The sequence below is a fragment of the Xenopus laevis genome, chromosome 1S, assembly GCF_017654675.1.
Source record: "Xenopus laevis strain J_2021 chromosome 1S, Xenopus_laevis_v10.1, whole genome shotgun sequence".
In the NCBI taxonomy this organism is placed as follows: Eukaryota; Metazoa; Chordata; class Amphibia; order Anura; family Pipidae; genus Xenopus; species Xenopus laevis.
In genome coordinates, this window is record NC_054372.1 from 70,535,277 (window position 1) to 70,556,525 (window position 21,249).

The 21,249-nt window shown below is 35.8% G+C and overlaps 1 protein-coding gene across 4 annotated transcripts in view; it reads right to left on the bottom strand.

Moving 5' to 3' along the window:
• The window catches only part of slc4a4.S (solute carrier family 4 member 4 S homeolog), a 127,870-nt gene that overhangs the window by 53,704 nt on the left and 52,917 nt on the right, over positions 1 to 21,249 (bottom strand). For 2 of the 4 annotated variants that reach the window (XM_018243458.2, XM_018243461.2), the window contains exons 4-6: positions 10,619 to 10,754; positions 6,116 to 6,276; positions 2,602 to 2,754 (exon numbers count right to left, since the gene is read on the bottom strand). In XM_018243458.2, coding sequence (XP_018098947.1) covers positions 2,602 to 2,754; positions 6,116 to 6,276; positions 10,619 to 10,754 — 450 coding nt within the window. Of the gene's footprint in view, positions 1 to 2,574; positions 2,755 to 6,115; positions 6,277 to 10,618; positions 10,755 to 21,249 lie in introns of all 4 variants that reach the window. The other 2 variants (XM_018243457.2, XM_018243460.2) reach the window with 1 other exon arrangement.

The window sequence follows — 21,249 nt, forward strand, 5'->3', positions numbered from 1 at the left end:
TTTACACATTTCAAATTGTTAATCATTGTTTTGATAATAATAACGATGGTTTGTTGGTGGATAATTTTATCAAGTTTTGAATAAGGTTATGGAATAAACAAGCTGTGGCCTTTTCACCCAAAAATTCTTATGTGGTGGGGGTTAATAAAGATTTTTGGGGAACGACATCGAGTTATACTAAGTCAAGAAACAATTGAAAGAACCTGGTCAGCATGCCATGAATAGCAGAATGTTTCTGGTGCTGCACTTGTAATTTTAATTCTCTCTAATATACAGAGCTTAAAGGGATACTGTCTTGGGAAAAAAATTATTTTCCAGAATGAATCAGTTAATAGTGCTACTCCAGCAGAATTCTGCACTGAAATCCATATCTAAAAAGAGCAAACAGGTTTTTTTATATTCATTTTTGAAATCTGACACGGGGCTAGACATTTTGTCAATTTCCCAGCTGCCCCAGGTCATGTGACTTGTGCCTGCACTTTAGGAGAGAAATGCTTTCTGGCAGGCTGCTGTTTTTCCTTCTCAATGTAACTGAATGTGTCTCAGTGGGACATGGGTTTTTACTATTGAGTGCTGTTCTTAGATCTACCAGGCAGCTGTTATCTTGTGTTGGGGAGCTGTTATCTGGTTACCTTCCCATTGTTCTTTTGTTTGGCTGCTGGTGGGAAAAAGAGAGGGGGATGATATCACTCCAACTTGCAGTACAGCAGTAAAGAGTGATTGAAGTTTATCAGAGCACAAGTCACATGACTTCGGGCAGCTGGAAAATTGACAATATGTCTAGCCCCATGTCAGATTTCAAAATTAAATATAAAAAAAATCTGTAAAAATGGATTCCAGTGCAGAATTCTGCTTGAGAAGCACTATTAACTGATTCATTTTGAAAAAAAAATTTTTTCCCATGACAGTATCCCTTTAACGGTTTCTTTTATTGCATCTATCTAACTGACTTTTATCATTTCTGATATTACAGTTATCAAAATGACATAATGGCCTAAATGAATTCACAGTGCTGTCAGAATCCATTAGTAGTGACATGTATTGTAAAAATGTTTACTGTTTTATCATATTCTGGTTACTCCACCTCACATATGAAACAATACATGTTATAATAGGTGCTAATTAGGGATGAGAGAAATATTTTGCTGTGTTTTACAAATTCTTGGCAAAACTAAACAGATTTGCCCATCACTAGTGCTAATCTATGGTCTTACTATTTGTCACCAATATCAAAATGCTAAAGGGTACATAAAGGGCAAGGTTAACAGAGGCCTGATTATTATAACATTTATAATGGCATAAATCTGCTGGTCTTTTCTCAAATATGCATAAAGCACACTGCAGGACTATTGGTTTCCAAGCTGTGTGACTAGCCTCCCTGAGGGTGGTCCAGAACTGTAGGTAGGGTCCTAGTGTAAAGGATAGTTGTTGAAAAATTTAGGGCAGAATGTATTTTTGCAATTCTAGATAGACTTGCAGACTAATTACTCTGGAAACAATAACTGAATGGGGCAAACTATTCATAGGTATGTAACCCTGTTATTAGCCGGGTGAGGCCCTGGCCTACTGTTATACCTCAAAAGGGGGTTTGAAATTAAAAAAAAGTCTGAAAACTGCTGTCCTAGGCCGCCATACTGCATGCATGCTTACCTTGGGGCAGGGGAGAAGGACTGCACTCTAAGAGCCCAGACAGTTGGTAGAGTTAAGAGAGTGGGCTGTAAATAAAGAGGCATAGGGAGGCTAGCCACATGAAAGGGTACCCCAGCTCAATGCAATAACAATGCTTTAATAAATTATGGGAATATTTACTTCAGGACTGACTTGTTAATTTTGTTATGGTCATGTTTTTTTTCTATATTTGTCTCAAAATGCTGCTTGATAAAAATTAGGGATGCACCGAATCCGTTGTGAAAGATTCGGCCGAATACCGAACCGAATCCTAATTCTAATTTGCATATGCTAATTAGGGGTGGGAAGGGGAAAACAGTTTTTACTTCCTTGTTTTGTGACAAAAATCATGATATTTCCCTCCGCGGCCCTGATTTGCATATGCAAATTAGGATTCAGATTCGATTCAGCCGGGCAGAAGGATTCGGCCAAATCTGAATCCTGCTGAAAAAGGCAGAATCCCGAACCGAATCCTGGATTCCTGCATCCCTAATAAAAATTAACAAAATACAAGGATAGCATAAGCATCAAGGACACATTAAATATTCTATATTGTGTATGCCGAATATAAAACACATAAATACAAATTGATGGAAGATTGTGTGAATTCTGTATACACTGAGATGTAGATTAACATATAGCATAGCCATATTTATGACTTATTTTAAAAAAAATAGAATTCCAAATGGAATCCTTGGCCCAATTCTACTGGAACTCTAGGGCATGAATCATGCAGGGCATACTGTATGATATGATAAATAAGTAATCACTAAGCATATAATAGCTGCTTAACAAGAACAATGATATAATAAAATGTATAGATGAAATGCAATGTTGCTTTTAAAAGATGAATGGGAAAAGATGAATCGGAGGGAGGAGACACCTCAGTGACTGGCCCTACATTACCATTATCAGGACTTGTAAACATCCTACTTGCACTGGAGACAGTTTTTCCTATGTCAGCCAAGGAGCGCAGGTTGGATTTCTTCATCTGATGTCGGTGCTTCCTGAGCAATGTGTAGGTCACTTTGTCCTTCAGGTCTGCTGTCAACAACCCCGTCTCAATCTGGTTGTCAAGTATTTTCTCTATAAATGAAGAGTAAATGTTTAGAAATGTTTGTTTACCTGTACTGTAGAGTAGAGTTCAGCATTTTAAAGTATTTTAGCTATTATTACCATTTTACAAAAACAGGAATATGTGTTAACCTATTGGTATAATAAATTAGATGAAAAATGATCACGAGAGGTTTTGTCCAGGATCTTCATTCAAATAAGGAATGCATGGAATCCTGTACTCAGATTGGCATTCGGCTGAATCCCAGAACTATTTGTAGGCATTGCATTCAACTTAATTCTTCTGGTTCAGACTCCATGTGGATCCAGTGGATCACTGGATCATGTGACTTTACAGTTCTAGAAAACTGATCACACTCTTTTGTTTATTTTAAAACGTATTTACATTTGAATATGCACATGAGGGTTCTGGTTCAGCATTCAGTCAAATACTGTATTTTTTGGAATATAAATTAAAAAAAATATTATTATTGCCATTTCACCCTGCAAATTATAATGTTTCCTGCCCCATTACCCAGTAGTGATTTTGTCAAGTGTGTGTATAACAGTGTTGCTATAGGATCATGTTGTATAGGCAGAGATGCTGGAAAGCAGAAACATGACCTTAGGAGGATCATAACTTTTACTCAATGCAGACCTATACATTACAAAACCAGGTAGAGCAGGTTTTTGAATTGACAGGAGACATGGTGCTGTCACTTTTCTGCCTGAAACATTTAATCCACAGCATGTGTGCATTCACAAATCATGTTGCAGTTCACTTCTTTTGAGGGAGATGTATTTAATTTAGACAACTAATGAATGGTAGAAAGAGTGCACAGGAATGCACCTTGGGTAAAAAGTCACAGGGTATGTGCTCTATGCTCCCCATTTTCTCTAGATTCTGCTCTCTCCCATGCTTGTTAAATGCATGACAGTGGGATGCAGCTCACAGTATGGGAGCAACTAACCTAAGGTGACTTCAAAGAAGTAGATACAATACATTCAAAAAAACTTTATTGCGTTACACATGCTGATAATATAATGTGTTGTTGCTAAACTCAAAGCAGATTCCTTATCAAGTAGTGCTGATTACATTTACGTATTTAATGAAAACTGCTGCCATAACCTGTTATCTTTGCATGCAAAAACATCTATAAAATATACCACTTAATAACTATTCCATGAGAGTTAGAACTTGGTTTTAAACCTGAGACAAACTGAAGGTCAATGACTTGTAAACGCTTGAAATAAAAGGAGCAATTCAATGGCCTAGTTTAGATTATTGGTAGGTGCTGAAAAATCCTTACAGTTTGCCACTAGAATATAAATTGCAACTTCATTCTTATAGGGTTCCCATTCTGATGGCTCATTGCACTATTCCAAAAAGAAAAATTGCTTAATAAATGCTATTCTTGTCATCAGATTTATGTTTTCTTAGTATTTGTTATATTTCTTTTACAGATCTACTAATATTTAGTAACCTCTCCCATGCTTATTTTTGTTAATACATATTTATGTGTGTCCCAACATATTCCACAGGTAATTAAATGGAAGAGTTATCAACCTTGCCTATTTTAATCTAGAGATTATTCAGTATCATTCCTTATAAAGTGCCAACATAAAGCTCTAATATATTCCGCAGTGCTGTACAATAAATGGGTGTATACTTTGAACATCCAATACAATAATACAACAGGTAACTAGGGACCGGCCCAAAAGAGCTTATATTACTATTAGGGTTGTCAGAATACCACATTAATGACTAAACATACCTTTCAACATAGTCTTGTACACTTCACTATTTGTAAGATTTGGTCATTTAATGGATGAGTTATCAACCATGCCCATTTTAAACTAGAGATAATACAGTATAAGTACATTTTTTTAAAGGTGTAGACACAGCAAGAAGTATCATATTATAAGAACAATTAAGTTCAGACCCTGACCCATGTGAAACTTTCAACAACACATGGTTTCCACTATACATAATATGCAAATTGAGGCAAAATTGTCCAATTGAGGGAAAAGATAACTCTTTTCATTAACTATAAAGAATGGGATCAAAACATGACTTTCAGGGACAAAAAATGATTTATAAAATATCAGTAAGGCTATTATCATGCTATTATCACTATTATAAAAGTCGGGCTGTTATGATGTCCTGTAGGAGAGTACAACCTGTCATCCATCTTCATATTTTTTCTTTGGCTCTTGAGGCCACGTGTCTTTTGTCTGCTTATGTCTATTGATATGGACCATTTTTTAATCTACTGCAAACTTAAAGGAAAATTATACCCCCAAAATGAATACTTAAGCAACAGATTATATCAAATTAAGTGACATATGAAAGAATCTTACCAAACTGGAATATATATTTAAGTAAATATTGCCTTTTAACATCTCTTGCCTTGAACCACCATTCGTGATGGTCTGTGTGCTGCCTCAGAGATCACCTAACCAGAAATACGACAACTTTATCTGTAACAGGAAGAAGTGTGGAAGCAAAAGACAGAACTCTGTCTGTTAATTGGCTCATGTGAACTAACATGCATGGGTGCACTGTGAATCGTAGGATCCCAGGGGGCGGCCCTTGTTTTTTATTTTCTATTTAGGATTACCCAATGGCACAAAAGTATATCATTATGAAAATGGTTTATTTACATAAAGCAGGGTTTTACATATGAGCTATTTTATGCAATATCTTTTTATAGAGACCTACATTGTTCAGGGGGTATAGTTTTCCTTTAAATTACTTTGAAAACAACCTAATTATTTAAAGAATAAATTTAATAGTAATGTAAGACGCACTGGGAGATCTTCTGATTTCCTTACCTCCCAGCGTGTCTCTTCCAGTGATGCTGGCGTCACTCCGTTGGCATCGACACTGAGCGTTGTGACGCCGAGCGTCACAATGTCATCAAGAAGCGCGAGATTTGAATTTTTGTTGCCAAATTAAATTTAAAAAGCCAATTCTCCATTTTGCCAGTGACCAAGCTGGCTTCAGTTTACCTATCCTGCCGAAGCGTTATTGTTGTATTTGAATTCCTGGTTTTTGACGCCTGCCTGAATTTTGACTATGATTCCTGACGCCTATCTTGAACCTTTTGCCTGTATCTCGACCACATCTTCTCGCCGGTACCTCGTTAATGGACTTGTTTATTGTTATGCACTCTTTTCCTTGTTGATTTCTGCAGCAGAAAGGCCAGGGCCCCAAACGGGCGTCGGTGAACACCAGAATCCACAGGGATTCCCTGTGCATTAGAGTGTACCCATCGCTGAGCAAGGTTCCTGATAATGTGAACATTAAATTAAAACAAGGTTCCATATAACAAAATGTTCCCAGCTAAATATACCGTTTAATGTCTACTGGTCAGCTTTCGGAATTACTCACCTATTACTTGTGGGAGTGAATTTGCCTCTAGGTCAAGCAGTACTGTCCCTTTTTCGATGCAACTCCTCAGTTCAAATAAGCTGTGCAAGGACAGGGTGGCAACATGAGGCTTACTCCATCTTTCGCCCCCTTGCTCCACCTTTTCCTCAAATTTTAACCACCTGTAGGTAACAAGAGTAAATGCAGTATGGTCAGCTGCATGGATGTGACATCTATGAAGCATTATGCATTATGTTACAGTACTACTTCAACAAGCTGACTAAAGTCAAATCAATTTTCTTGTGAGTGGCAGTTGCACTTGATTCCATGTGGTATAATTATTAAAGAGAGAAGTTAGAGATAGAACAGTCTGCCACTCTCCCTTAATTTTTATGGGGTTTTTAAAAGAGTATTTATCAATGGGTGAAAGTGAATATTCACCCTTTGATAAATATGCCTTTCAAAATGCCATAGAAATGAATGACATTGCGGACTGTGGCAATGTCTAACTTCAGTTTTGATAAATATACCCCAATATGTATAGATTTACCAAATGGGATTTTACTTTTACTTTTCAAAGTAACATGCATTTCTCACAAAACATTTTACAGTCTGATGTAGTGTGCTCACAGTCCAGTTTTAGGTGAGCTGCTACCTCTATATCTCTGTGTGTGTAGCACCTACCAAAGAGTGTCTCAACTTATTTTAGGCCTGCTGCAGGCCAATATCTGGCATATATGGATGCGGTTTTGTCATAGTAATGCACAGGGAGAATCTGTCTGATCCATGCTTTAAAGGAACAGTTACACCACAAATGAAAGTATTTTAAAATAATGAAATTATAATATACTGTTGGCCTACACTGGTACCACTGGTGTTTCTGAAGCAGAAACATTACCACAGTTTATATAAACAAGCTTCTGTGTAGCCACGTGGGCAGCTATTTCAAAGCTGAAATAGGAGAAAGGGCACGGGTTTAATAGTAGACAGATATGATCTGCAGTATACAATGGGATTCTACAGAGCTTTTCTGTATGCAAAAAGTTCTTGGGCTGCCAAAAAAGGGATGTAATTGGCTATTTGGTAGCCTCCTATGTGAACTGGCAGCCTACAGGAGGCTCTGTTTGGCAGTGCATCTGTTTTTTATGCAACCAAAACTTGCCTCCAAGCCTGAAATTCAAAAATAAGCTCCTGATTTGAGGCCACTGAGAGCAACATCCAAGGGGTTGGAGAACAACATGTTGCTCGCGAGCTTCTGGTTGGGGACCACTGCTGTACTTTAAGGTGAGTTATCAATTTTTACCAAATATGTTTTTATTATTGTTTATCAACAGTAGGGAGATATAAAACATTGGAAATAACCTTAAATGGCTAGCAGTTATCCAGTACCAGGATTGTTCTACCGGAGGCCTGTGAGCTGGATGAGGTGCTGAAGAATATTATTATGGCACGCAAATTTCCCAATGAATACATGTTTTCTAGTATAAAAAACAACACTGATTGGTATCCCTGTGTGTATATACAGTATATATATTGGATCCTTATTTAACCCAAACTATAGGTGGAGGTCTGACGAAGTCAGATGAAAAAAATATTAATATTGTTTGAGAAAAAAGAAACCCCACCAAATAGAAGTTTCTATATCTATACCAAGTAAAATTAAACCATAAATTGCAGAACCAGGCTAATTAATGATAATAATAATTCATTAATAAAAGTGCTAACTAATAAATTAAAGTGCGAGGACTGATAACAAAGTTGATTTTTCCTGAGTCTTTTGTCCTGGTGGGGTTTCATTTTTCTCAAACAATATTAATGTTTTCTAGTATGTAACTTTTTTTCAATATGACTAGGGATATTAGAAGGTGGTATATTACATAATGGGGCCAATGCAGAAATTGTTTTACCTCTTAAAAGTTAACTAATTTCATCTACTGATTTATGGAAAGAGGCATAAGACTTACGGGCACTTAAAGAGTGTTTAACTAGTTTGTTTCTTAATTAGTGCAAAGGTTAAACCTCGCTGCTTAATGTGCACTTGATTTAGCTGACATTCTTCTATGCATGCAAAACATAGTAAAAGGGATACACCTATTCTGTAAAAGTCATACCAATTACTATATATATATATATATATATATATATATATATAGATATATATATATATATATATATATATATATATATATATATATATATATATATATATAATATTAGATCAAGCATATGAAGACACTTTAATAATCACTAAATAGTTTTTGTGTATACATTTTTTGCCTTTACACAATTAGCGTAATACGCTTATTTAAAACATTATTTACCCCAATTCAGTAGTCCAATCAGAAATAAACTTTGCTGCTAAACTCATTGCATGTTTGTTTGGGATACGGGAGGGTAGGATATTGGACATTCCCTCACACTTCCCCTCCTTCAAATGAAAGATTCAAGACACTTCTGAGTTCTGTAGTTAAACACTTTTTACTTTGCACAGCCAATCTATTTAGCCAGTTTTTATCTTTACACTGAACAATTCCTTTAAGATCAGATTCACTTTGCATAATTCAGTTGCTGCTATCAATGCAACTTGTGAAAGGAATGTAAGTTACCCATAGTAATTCCAAGGCTCCCTTCCATCAAAAAACATAGTTGATTACAGCAGGCACATGCTGGCAAACTTGTGAAGGAGTATTTCAGGTGCAAGTACCTTTATAAAAACACACAATTTTGTAACCAAACTAGTAAGTTGTGCTTGCATTTGAAAATGCATCCTTGAATATTTTTTCTGCAGCTAGGTAGCTTGGAATTTAAACCATTATCTAGTTGCTAAATTGTTGCCTGGGCCCATTTTTTATTTCAGTCATACTTAGACACATGACAGTGGAGATGAAAAATATAAAGACAAATATTTTAAAAACTGCTTCATATGTCTTTACATTTTATATAAAATATTTGTTGCAATTATATAACCACCTTTTATTATTTCGATTATAATCACTTTTTTTAACTGTACCCTGTTATGGTTAATGTGTGCTATGTTCAAAAGCTGATGTTTACAAATCTATCCCCATTAATTACTCACTAATAAAAAAGATGCTTAAGCCCACATTCTTTGGGCAGTTGATTTTTTATAATGGTGATAGCTGACACTTTGATCCCTCCAATAGAATCCTGCCATAAATATTTTATCAACCTTTGTTATAAATGGGTTTCTTTTTACTTATAAATAAGGTCCAAGAACCGTGTTTGGGTGCTCAGTTGTCTAATCTAGTGTTAGGGAACCTGTACTGTATTCTATTCATGCCACTGCATCTGAGAATGCTCGAACTTGTAGTTCTAAAACAGCTGGAGCACCAATTTAGATAGCAGGCATTTCACTCTATTCATAAGAGATACGTTCATATAAAGCTGCTCCTTGCATAGCCATATAGTTTGGCTCAGTGCCACTGCTTCCACCCGCATGAGAACCCTGGAGCTACCACTACCATTAAAGTTGTCTGTAGTTCCTGGGTACCCGCAGCAGCCTTTATTGATGCAGTGAATTTAGGCGGAATACCAGTTGGTCTGTATGCCTATTCTTTTAACTTTATGTTAAATAAAAACCAGCTTTTTAACTTAATTACAGAGTTTTTGGGATATCTTTCTGTGTTTGATGCAGTGAATTTGTGCCTAACCAATCAGGCATCATTTTGGCAGTGAGTATCAGAAATGACGACATGTGAACAGCAAAGATTTTTAGGAAATTGTGTCCAATTTGCAGTGAAGATTAATGCAAGCAATTGCGTCAGGCACATCTTCATCTCTTCACCGCCACAATTATGCTAGCATTGTGGAAAAGAAACACTTGCACCCAAAATTGCACTTGTGCTGTTGCGGATATAAATGACCCCTATGTGTATATCAGGGACTGGCTGTCATAGGATTAAGAAATTGTTCTTACTTTGGAATGTGTTTACAATCTGCATGATTATCAACATCCTTAAACTCTATTATTTGGTCTCCATTCATTTATTAGTATGCATAGTTTAGCCCAAAGGATATAAGTATCTAATTTAAATGAGGCACAAGGCACAGCAAATATACACTCATTCTCAAGGGGGCTGTATATTTAATACCTGTCTTGACTTTTTGTGACCTACAGGCACCAGATGGATCTGGATCACAATATTGCATGCATGCCCAAATTCTTGATATAATGCAGTTGTATCTGTGATGCCTTGCACCTAATGAATATCTGTTCCTTGCACTTAACACTGTGACTGAGGCACAAGGGACAGCATGACAAATGCCTTTCACTTATTAGCAATAAGAACAGGATTCCTGCAAAATCACATGCATGTAAGTATATGCCAATGGCCTGCCATGCAAAGCTCAGGCTCAGGCAGGAGGCACATTCTGCTTATTATTTAGCAAACCAAATACATGTTTAAAATAATGTAGAATACTGGAACCTGGAATATCCTGTAATTATTATATAGAATTATTCATACTACAGAAATGAATTCAGCTAAATACAGTATGTCTCACCTTGCTGTCTCCTTCCATTCCATCTCTTGGCCATCAACAGACAGAAGTTCATCCAGCTCTGTGAAGAGCTGTGGGGGTGCAGGGCTGTCATCCTCCTCACCCAATATAAACCGGATACGCTCTGCAGCAGGTGAGACTGTAGAGGTGAAAATACTTTGGTTAACAAACTGACTGATAATAACTGAGGTGCAATTTTTTTCTTTTTCTTCCTCTCTTAGATTGTTCAGCTTGTTCTCAAGATCTGCACTTTCCTTTGACATTTCCCCCTCCTTTTCTTGTTCACGTACACAGAAAAGTGAGGTGCTTGGAATGATGACTTTATACAACTGAAGCTGGTTCAAAGGTTAACAGCTCTATGTTATTAAACATTTTCTTACCAAACAGCATTGTCAGTCTATACATTTATACTACTAAGAAGCTAAAATGGCATGCTGGAAGTTGTGGCCAGACCGCTGCAGTAGAAGTAGCTGGTTGAAATAGCTGTTTAGCCAAATGCCTGTTATTAGCAGCATAGAGCTGTCTAAAACTGCTCATATATCAAGAACCGTTACCACTCTTGTTAAGTTTGCATTCATAAACGTATTGGATTTAGATTCCAAATATTTAGATGCTAAATTGTACCAATGCGGATACCCTAGTGACTAATCAAAGCTTTGGGCAATCAGAACCTTGCTCAATATTGTAGTAAAAAAAAACAACCTTTTAGACTCACCCTTCCTTTCATCATTGTAGTACACTGATGAAAACTTACTGCTCATTGGTTGCTATGAATAACTACACTGGTGCACATTAGAATTAGCCCTAGGTATATTGTTGTGCTCATCTGATTTCACAATAGCAAATGTTTCATAATTACAGCAGAAATGAATCCTTAAAATGGTCATGAGGACTGCTAGATTTCTTCTAAGTAAGATGTTTTCCTAAGGAGGATTTCCTTAACATCTTGTAATGTCTTTTGGTTATAGTTAAAAAAAAGGCACCTAACCCAGAAGACTGAAAGGATGAACTTGCATTTACAGGCTTCAAAACAGCATTGCCGTCACTATCTTCTAGTGAGCTTAATGTAAACTCTCATGATATAGAACTTATCTGATTACACACAAGTGCACATTAAATAAATAGTATCAGCAGAAGTCCAGTTAATTTTCAGATATTTAAAAGTCAAGCTTCAAGACAGGAATCTGACAGAATTTCATATCCTCCTTTCAATTTTTATTATCTTTTGCTACAAACCCATGAGTGCTTTTCTGTGTTCCACAGTTGTGGAACAAAAGTTGTTCTTGGCCACATTTTTCAAATTTTTTAATATTTAGCTCTGCTTTTTGGGTGCAGACCCATAGGGCGGGGTGAAATCAATGCCTTGCCATGCAGTGGAACGCATAAAAGTACATAGAGAAACATTACAGAAATTAAGGCAGGATGTTACATTTATTTAGTTATATGCAGCCAGCAATGGTTTATATGTGTGTTTATGTATTGGTTAAGAATATCATTACGGGTGGTTAATAATGAGTATGTTTAAGGGAATGTTATTTACAGTAAATGTATAATAAAAGAAGCTGCGGCCTTCCCACCCAGATTTATTGGTTTGGTGTCAGTTATTAGGGAAGAAGAAAAGGGCTCGGGCATTGAGGATCCACAAGTCAGAGTAACGATATGGCTAAATATGGTACATACTGTATAATAGGCCAAAATGACATTCTGTTGCCAGTAAATGAAAACACACAAAAAGGAGCACACAAAAATGTTAGATGGTGGCACACTGTGCACACTTTACTAGCAAAGTCCCACACTAGTACATCCAAGGTATCCATTTAGCAATATACTTTCAAATGCATTCAGTCTAAGGAAAACACTCTCAGCAGCATTTACAGTGCTACTGTGCTACATGTTCTGTTACTAAAAACGTGCACAAATAATGGAGCCAAGAACAAGGAAGGTAACTGAATCATATGTTTTGCTTGCAAAAGTTATTACACTGTATTGTCACCAACATGGCGTCTGTGGGCCTTGGGTAGTAGTTGAGAGCCAAAAGTAAGGACCCTGAAATATATCATGTTGCCTATTGCTGATGAGCTTATAAGATATCAGAACTAAGTAATTTTAATGGGCTGAATTTACTAAAATTCAGACTTGTTTTTTTATGTTAACGAATAAAAATTGTGTGGGTTTTTATTTAATTACTCTAAAACTCTAAAAATTCAATATTTATTAAGTGTAAAAACCATGAAAACCTCTAACAAAAAACTGCATCAAATACAAGTATGGGATCTGTTTTCCTGAAACCTCCAAATTATGGAAAGCCCTGTCTCCCATAGACTCCATTTTATCCACATAATCCAAATTTGTAAAAATAATTTCCTTTTTTGCTAATAATAAAATAATAAAACAGTACCTTGTATTTAATCAAACCTAAGATATAATTCATCCTTATTGGAAGTAAAACAGGCCTATTGGGTTTATTTAATGGTTACATGATTTTCTAGTAGACTTAAGGTATGAAGATCCATATTACAGAAATATCCTTTATCTGGAAAACACCAGGTTCTGAGCATTCTGAATAACAGGTCCCATAACTATAAAAGGTGTTGAGGTCCCATAGAAGTGAATGGGAGCTGCACTGATCGCATTGGGTAATTTTTCATCAATTTAGACCTTTACAGGTTTACTGATTTTTTCGTTCACTAGTAATTGTCTGTAAACAATTACTAGTGAAAAACTAAAATGTTTAGAAGTTTTACAGATATCTGTATTTTTAGAGCATCGTTCAGTTATGTTTTCGTTCATACTTTTTATAATCAGATATTTTAAAAACTTTCATGGTATTCGTGGTTTTAGAGAAAAATGAGGGGATTGAATATTGGTCACTACGCAAAAAATTATTCACAATGCGAATAAATGTTTGCAAAGTGAACAATTTTGCTTTTGCAAACACTTTGCCCTTTATGCAACAGTAGGATAATAACTGAATGTTATAGTTTGCGATAGTGTGCAGTGTACAGTAAGTATGTAATAAAACTTTTTAATGAAAAAGTTGTTACATTTGCTCCAAAAGTTTACACCACCTTCAAGCAGATGCGCAATTGAGATTTGCAATGCAATAAATGGTGCAATATAATATGTCATAACGTATGTTGCTTTTGACGCAACAAATTATCCTTTGCGCAAATTTAATATAGCTTTTGCAAATCTGGAAACTGTTTAGCGACCTCTTCCAACAGTGGAAGAAGGTTTGCAAATTTTATGGTTTGTGCCGGTGTGCAGTGAATGTAATAAAACTTTTTACTGAAAAAGCACTTCTTAAAAGTGTGCAATTAAAATTCGCAATACACAATTAAAATTTGCAATGCAATAACAGTTTAAGGAAGATATGTGAAATGCTACATTTTTATTCTTATTTGTGCAAATTGTTTTTCTCTTTGGGACTTTTATTACATTCCCCCAAAATAGTCTAAAGAAGAATATTACATTGCAATATGCAAATTTTTATTCTTAATAGAAGGAAAATTTGTTCTTTTCCTGAATGTCAAGTTTAATCGTGGTTTTGATTTTTTGTTCACTAGTAATTGTCTGTAAAACTAAAAATTTTATAAGTTTTAGAGATATCTGTATTTTTAGAGCATCGTTCAGTGTTTTTTTCGTTCATACTTTTTTAAATCAGATCTTTTAAAAACTTTCTTGGTATTTGTGGTTTTAGAGAAAAATGGGGGGATGTAATACTGGTCACTATGCAAAAAATCATTCACAATGCGAATAAATGTTTGCAAAGTGAACAATTTTGCCTTTGCAAACACTTTGCAAAGAATCTTCAGGATCAGAAATATGTTTTCAGTCCATTAAGCAAGCTTTAGATATATACAGTACATAGTAAGTGTGTGATTTACCTTTTAGCAAACTTTTTTATAGAACAGGTACAAGCAATGTGATTATTTGCAGTTTGCACTTAAGCCCCAATGTGCACAACGTCTGTAAAATGCAACAAACTATAATCAAAGCCAGCCATTTATTTTACTCTTTCCCATATACTGTAGCAAATTATATTTTCATATGCCATTTGATAATACTTTTTATTTACATTATTAGCGCAGTAACCCATTGCAACCAATAAGATCTCTTAAACAGGTGACCAGTAAATGCTACCTGCCTATTCGTTGCTATGGGCTACTGCACCACACAAAATGCAAGTGTTAAGTAATAACTGACATGGCCAATTAATTGTCAGTGACCACACAGGTCAGAACGTTCATTTGCAGGTTACCCCCAAATGGCACCCCAAATCCACATCTGACATTTTCCTAAGGAGGTGCATTTTAAAACCCGGGGAGAAAACTTTATTTGGAGCTAATCTGAAAAACACCTAGAAACATTCGTCTGTGTGTTTTGCTGAAGAGAAGATCTATGTTTCAAAGGTAAAAGCTACATTTGGAGTGTAAAGCAGTATGAATGCATTAAGTATATATTTGTCAAACTAATCCTCTCAACTACAGTGAAGAAATAAGATCAAAGGAGTACGTCAAATCTCAATTTTGCACAAGTATTTGATACAGTGCTGCACAGCAGGAGACTTAAAGATAAAGTTTCATCTACAGTTCTTTATTACTAACTTTGAATTAGGTTTAGACACAAAGCCTAAGCATCTAAGGTGAAACTGTACCCCAATTTTACATTTTCCAGGGGACCAAAAAAAACAATATGTAAATGGATGAACTTTGGTTTGCCTATAGGAGTGGACTGAGAAATAATGACTTAAAATGCTTTGTCAGGAGAGTATAAAACCTATCTGGTCTATATTTAGAGGGAGTCCATAGCCCCATCTCATTGTTCCTCACTTATAGTTGGAAAAAGAGCTTTCCATTTCAAAGGGGATATCTCAAATGATGCTGAATGTGCGACGATCAAAACGTGGGGGCTATTTATTAAAGTCTGATTTTTTCTAATTCTGAAAAACCCTTTTTGGATTTTTCAAGATTTTATCAAATTTTTTCGAGCACAAGAAATTTTAGGGGAAAAATTATAGGTAACCCAAATAACTCCAATAAAACCAGCAACAGGAAATAAGTTGCAATGTGATGCTTCTCATTGGGATATGGAGCACATTCTGGTACAGTGCTGAGAACATTCTTGACATTTCCACTTTACACCAACATATCCTAGTTCTGGGAATGTCCCATTTACAATAGTCTGTTTAAATAATTATGATACCTTGCATTTTACTGAAGTGGATACTGTTACTGTTACAAAATGACAAAGGATATACCAATTGGATTACTTTGCACCCAGAATACTTGTTGCCCTTCCAAGTTTCCAAGTTAAACCATATCAGGAAACACACACACACTCAATCCTTACCTTCCCAGCATGATCCACTCAGTTACATATGATGCCATCAACTTTTTTGTTCTAAAGGTGGCCATACACGGGCCGATAAAAGCTGCCGACAGACCGTATCGGCAACTTATTGGCCCGTGTATAGGGCCCCCTGACGGGCTTCACCGATCGAGATCTGCCCGAAAGTCGGCCAGATCTCGATCGGATGGGACTAAAAATCCCGTCTGATCGCGGCAGCATATGTTCGTTGATGCGGTCCCGCGATCAGACCGCCCGTTACAATTTGTTAGTATCCGATCGGTGGGCCCTAGGGCCCACGATCAGATCAGCCCGATATTGCCCACCTCAACGAGCGGATATCTCCGTGTATGGCCACCTTAAGTTAAGTTCTAACCTATTTCAGGATTTGGCCCCATATGCAATACAAGGCACTAAGTTTGCCCCAGTACCAGTAACCATTAGCAACCAATAAAATGCTTGCTTTTAAACAGTTGACCAGTAATTTCTGCCGGCTGATTGGTTGCTATGGATTACTACACCTAGGCAAACTTAGTGCCTTTTAAGCTTTTATTACATTACCTCATAGAGTTCTCCCATGAAAACAGAGACTGAGGGGGTTATAGATAGAATAGGCTTTGTTGTTGCATCTGGCATACATTCTTTTTCATAAATGGTATATGTGCGAGTGGCATGAACCTGCCCTATCTATACCTTTCTATTTACCCCATTTATACAGGACAGAACTAAATCGTTAAAATAATTGGGTTTAAGTGGAAGGTAAATGAACAGTGCCAGGCCAGGACCGCCAGGCGCCCTAGGCAACCTGGCCGGTCACAGCCCCCAATAGGCACGCGTGTGCAAACAGACCATGTACAAAAAGATAAAAAATATAATAATAATTCCTGTTAGCTTCGACTATTGCAAATTTATTATACACACCGACTAGTATACAGATACATTTTTAATGAAATAACTGTTCATTCTCCACTGTCACTCTGTACCAGTTTTTTTTTTTTATTATTATTATTATTATTTTATATTTTAACTCAATGTTTTTCTTACTTCCCTTTCATACTAATAATTAGATACTATTAAATGAATGTTCAGTGCTAGAGGAAATTAAAGTTTTGTCTATTTTTGTGCAAATTTGTCAGGCTCCATAAGCTTAGATAACATTACCAATTAGTTAATTTAACTAATGTTGTAGATACTGAAGATGTTGATAACGTCAATTAAAAAAAACCCTTTTCCGGCACTGGTTTGCTGATCTCCATTTGATGTTTGGATGGGAACTGTTACCCAGAATGCTCATGACCTGATGTTTTTTTGGATAACAGATCTTTCAGTAATTTGGATCTTCATGTAAACATTAAATAAATCCAATAGGCTGGTTTTGCTTCCAGTACGGATTCATTATATTTAAGATGGAATCAGGTACAAGGTACTGTTTTAGTATTACAGAGAAAAATAATTTTTAAAAGTTTGGATAAAATGGAGTCTTCGGGTGACTACGTTTCTGTAATTTGGAGCTTTCTGGATAAAGGGTTTTCAGATAAAGGATCCCATACCTGTACTCTTCTCTGTATTATTTACAAACTAAATGCAGAACCAAATATGAACTATAAATTGAATTGGATTTGAATTCTATCCAGCTTCTAGTTCAATCTTAGGCTCAGTTATAGTCAAAAACATAAAACTGGATATTTAAATTTTATATCAAACTGAATTAGGACCAAATTTATAAACCTGTTCTAACAACAAATGAAGTTACAGATCTTTTTGAAATTTTCACTGCAGCTGTAGGGCTACATGTTAGACTTTGCCCATTATTACTTATGCTTTGCTTGGTAGACTGCAAAATATGGGTGGTTGAAGGCAGCCATGCTGACCTTTACCATACATACTTGTTCAGACTCCCACTGGTCAGTTCCTAAAGTTAAAAGTGAATCCATTAATAGTCAACCCTATCATGCATGATAGACTTCTACAATTAACAGAACTTTTGAAATTACTATTCAATGTAATTACCTCCCATGTATCCTTTAGTGAACCATCAACAATTAGTTTCATATGCTGATTTTAATGCCATGTGGCTAATTGGCCCTTTACAAGAAAATTAAAGCCAGTGTTAATTATTGCTAACTTGTTCAGAAGAAGACCCTATGGTTATTTAAAAAACAATTTAATGTTAGAATGAGAAAATACTTTCAATTAGTAACTTTATCATGGATCATATGACAAGTACATAGAGTTACAATGTATTGTTTGCAGGTCATAAATGTTCTGAGCATGCTTCCAAGTAGTTGACCTTCACTGAAGCTCTCCCTATCACCCACTACGAACCGCACACAGCTTAGATCTCCAGCTGGAAAGTGACCTACACCTTGCTCACAAAGAGACTCCAGCAGCAGCAGTACATGGAAGACTCAATGCAACTGTGTGCAAGAAAATCATGTTTGTAAGTACACAATAACAAACCAAATTTTATTCACTTGTGCACAAGTCTTTATATCTTTTGGGGGGGGTTATTTATCAAAATCGGAAAATTTCTCATTATTTTCTGAAAGCTATTCCGACCAAATCTTCTTTTTTTTCCCTTAATATCAATACATTTTTCTGAAAAATTCCTGTGCAGGAAAAAACCTGAAAAAATCGTGAAAAAATTTGAATCATAAAAATAATAATTTTTCGTATTATTGAACGAAACCCAGCGCAGATCAGGATCTCTTCGGGACTTCTCCCAATAGACTTCTGCATGAACTTGGCAGGTCTGAGTTGGAGTATTATTTTATTTGGACTTTTAACACCATCGGGGGTTTAATAAAGTCCAAACTTTATCAAATTTTTGGCATTTGGATAATAATTAACCCCCCAAGTGTCAGAGGATGTTTAATGACAATATGTGCATTTTTTTTCATTCTACAGATATACAGCACATACCAAATTTTAGATGATGCAGTATTACATACTCAGTACATTCCCCTACTCTCTCTAACACCAATAGGGCAGAGGAATCTGAACTCTGGAACAACTAGGGGCACATTTACTTAGCTCGAGTGAAGGAATAGAATAAAAAATACTTTGAATTTCGAATGTTTTTTTGGCTACTTAGACCATCGAATTGGCTACTTCGACCTTCGACTACGACTTCGAATCATTCGAACTAAAAATCGTTCGACTATTCGACCATTCGATAGTCGAAGTACTGTCTCTTTAAAAAAAACTTCGACCACCTACTTCGCCACCTAAAACCTACCGAGCATCAATGTTAGCCTATGGGGAAGGTCCCCATAGGCTTTCTAACAAATTTCTGATTGAAGGAAAATCGTTCGATCAATGGATTAAAATCCTTTGAATCGAAGGATTTTTCCTACGATCGTTCAAACGAACGAATAGCAGTAAATCCTTCGACTTCGATATTCGAAGGCGAAGGATTTTACTTTGACGGTCGAATATCGAGGGTTAATTAACCCTCGATATTCGACCCTAAGTAAATTTGCCCCCTAGTGTAGCTGATGGTCTAGCCCTGGGCAGACAACATGACATACTACTTGTTCCTATTTAACAAAAATAAGTTATGTAACAAGGTATTTGTATGTAATTAGGTTGATGTACAGGTACATACCCTTTGATTTACAGCTCTAATATATATCAGCAATTTAATATAAGCCATATTTATTTAGTTTTTCACTATGTCACTATGTATTGGTATTAATTTTATGCCTTTATATGGTATTTCTGCTAATCTGTGAATGCTATTCATGGATATTCTTTAAAATAAGATCAGAAGAATGCTTTGAAACATTAGGGTTATTCTATGGAAGCATATAATGCCTACTCTAGGCCAATAATCCAGCTACTCACAAGGTCCACTTTGTCTGAGCTTCAAGTCCCTTTACCACATGGGAAACTATCAGAACTTTAACGTCTGCTACAAGCAGTTTATTCTGGACTGCTCTGTAACATTGGCTTTCAAGTCGAACTACAGGAGCAAAAATACACCTCTAGTAACTCTCTGACATTTGACATTTCTTTTCATTGATTGGCTACAACTCCTGGTATGCTGTAGCCAAATACATTAGAGAAGTGACTCCCAAACTTTGAGGAAGACCCCTCTCCCTCTATTTATATTCATGCCCAGAGGGTCTCACAAAGAGGCACAAGCATCCATCTGTATGTTGATATTTGTGCCTAAACTGATGGAATGTGCCATTTGTAGAATGAGTACCATGTTTCTATAGTCAAATTAATTGCAGGCTATTGTAATGTAAAATAAAGATTTGGATTCTTTTTCAGCCACCTACCTCAAGTATCAGTCAGTATATCTATGAAACCTGCATGTTTGCTGAAAATACATTTGTACAGCACTACAGATTATGTTGGCACTTTACAAATATATGCTAATAATATTAATAATAATCAAGGTATTTTTTATAGTTTTGTTCACAGTATACTTATGATAGCAATTGTCAAAGGATGTTGTAGCTGTATATAATTTTGTGTCAGAATAATCTTAATTAGGTTATTCTCATTGTAGCTACTGTTGTAATGGAACTAAAGTATAGGAAGATGGTTGTTAAATGATTGAGACAAATTTAATGCTATAACCAATGTACATATTTTTAATATGATTATAAAAAGTAGCATAAAATGCCGCTCATGTGAATACTGGGAATATAGAACATTAAAAAAACAAAGAATGGAACGAAAGTGAGGTTCCAGTCACATGATGTAAGAGCAGTGCCCTACACACTCCCAACCCTCACCTCCCTTTGCTTGAAAAATAAATACTGATTCCTTATCAGTGTGGGATTTTAGATGAACTCATTTCCTTGCAGTTCTCTAGACTTGGTCAGTCCTGGGCAGATCAGGGTCCTGCTAGCAAACTGAAACGTAGCTTCCTAGGAATTGTTTTTACACAATTCAGGCAGTAAAAACCGATATATTAACCTCTTAAGCACCCTGATCTACATATTGAGAGTGGATAACTTAAAGGGGTTAGATTGAAATCATGTATGGAATAAATACGTTTTATCAGTTTTATTACTACACATAAATGTGTGTGTGTGTGTGTATAAATATATATATATATATAAATAAATATATATATATATATATATATATATATATATATATATATATATATATATATATATATATATATATATATATATATACACACATATATATAGGCAGGATCAGACGGCACTCACCATTCAAAAGTATTCTCGCCGGGTGCTAACCAGTAAATCAATAAAAGTTCAAAGAAAGCACTCACGGCATTGTCCATCAGGTGTAATTCA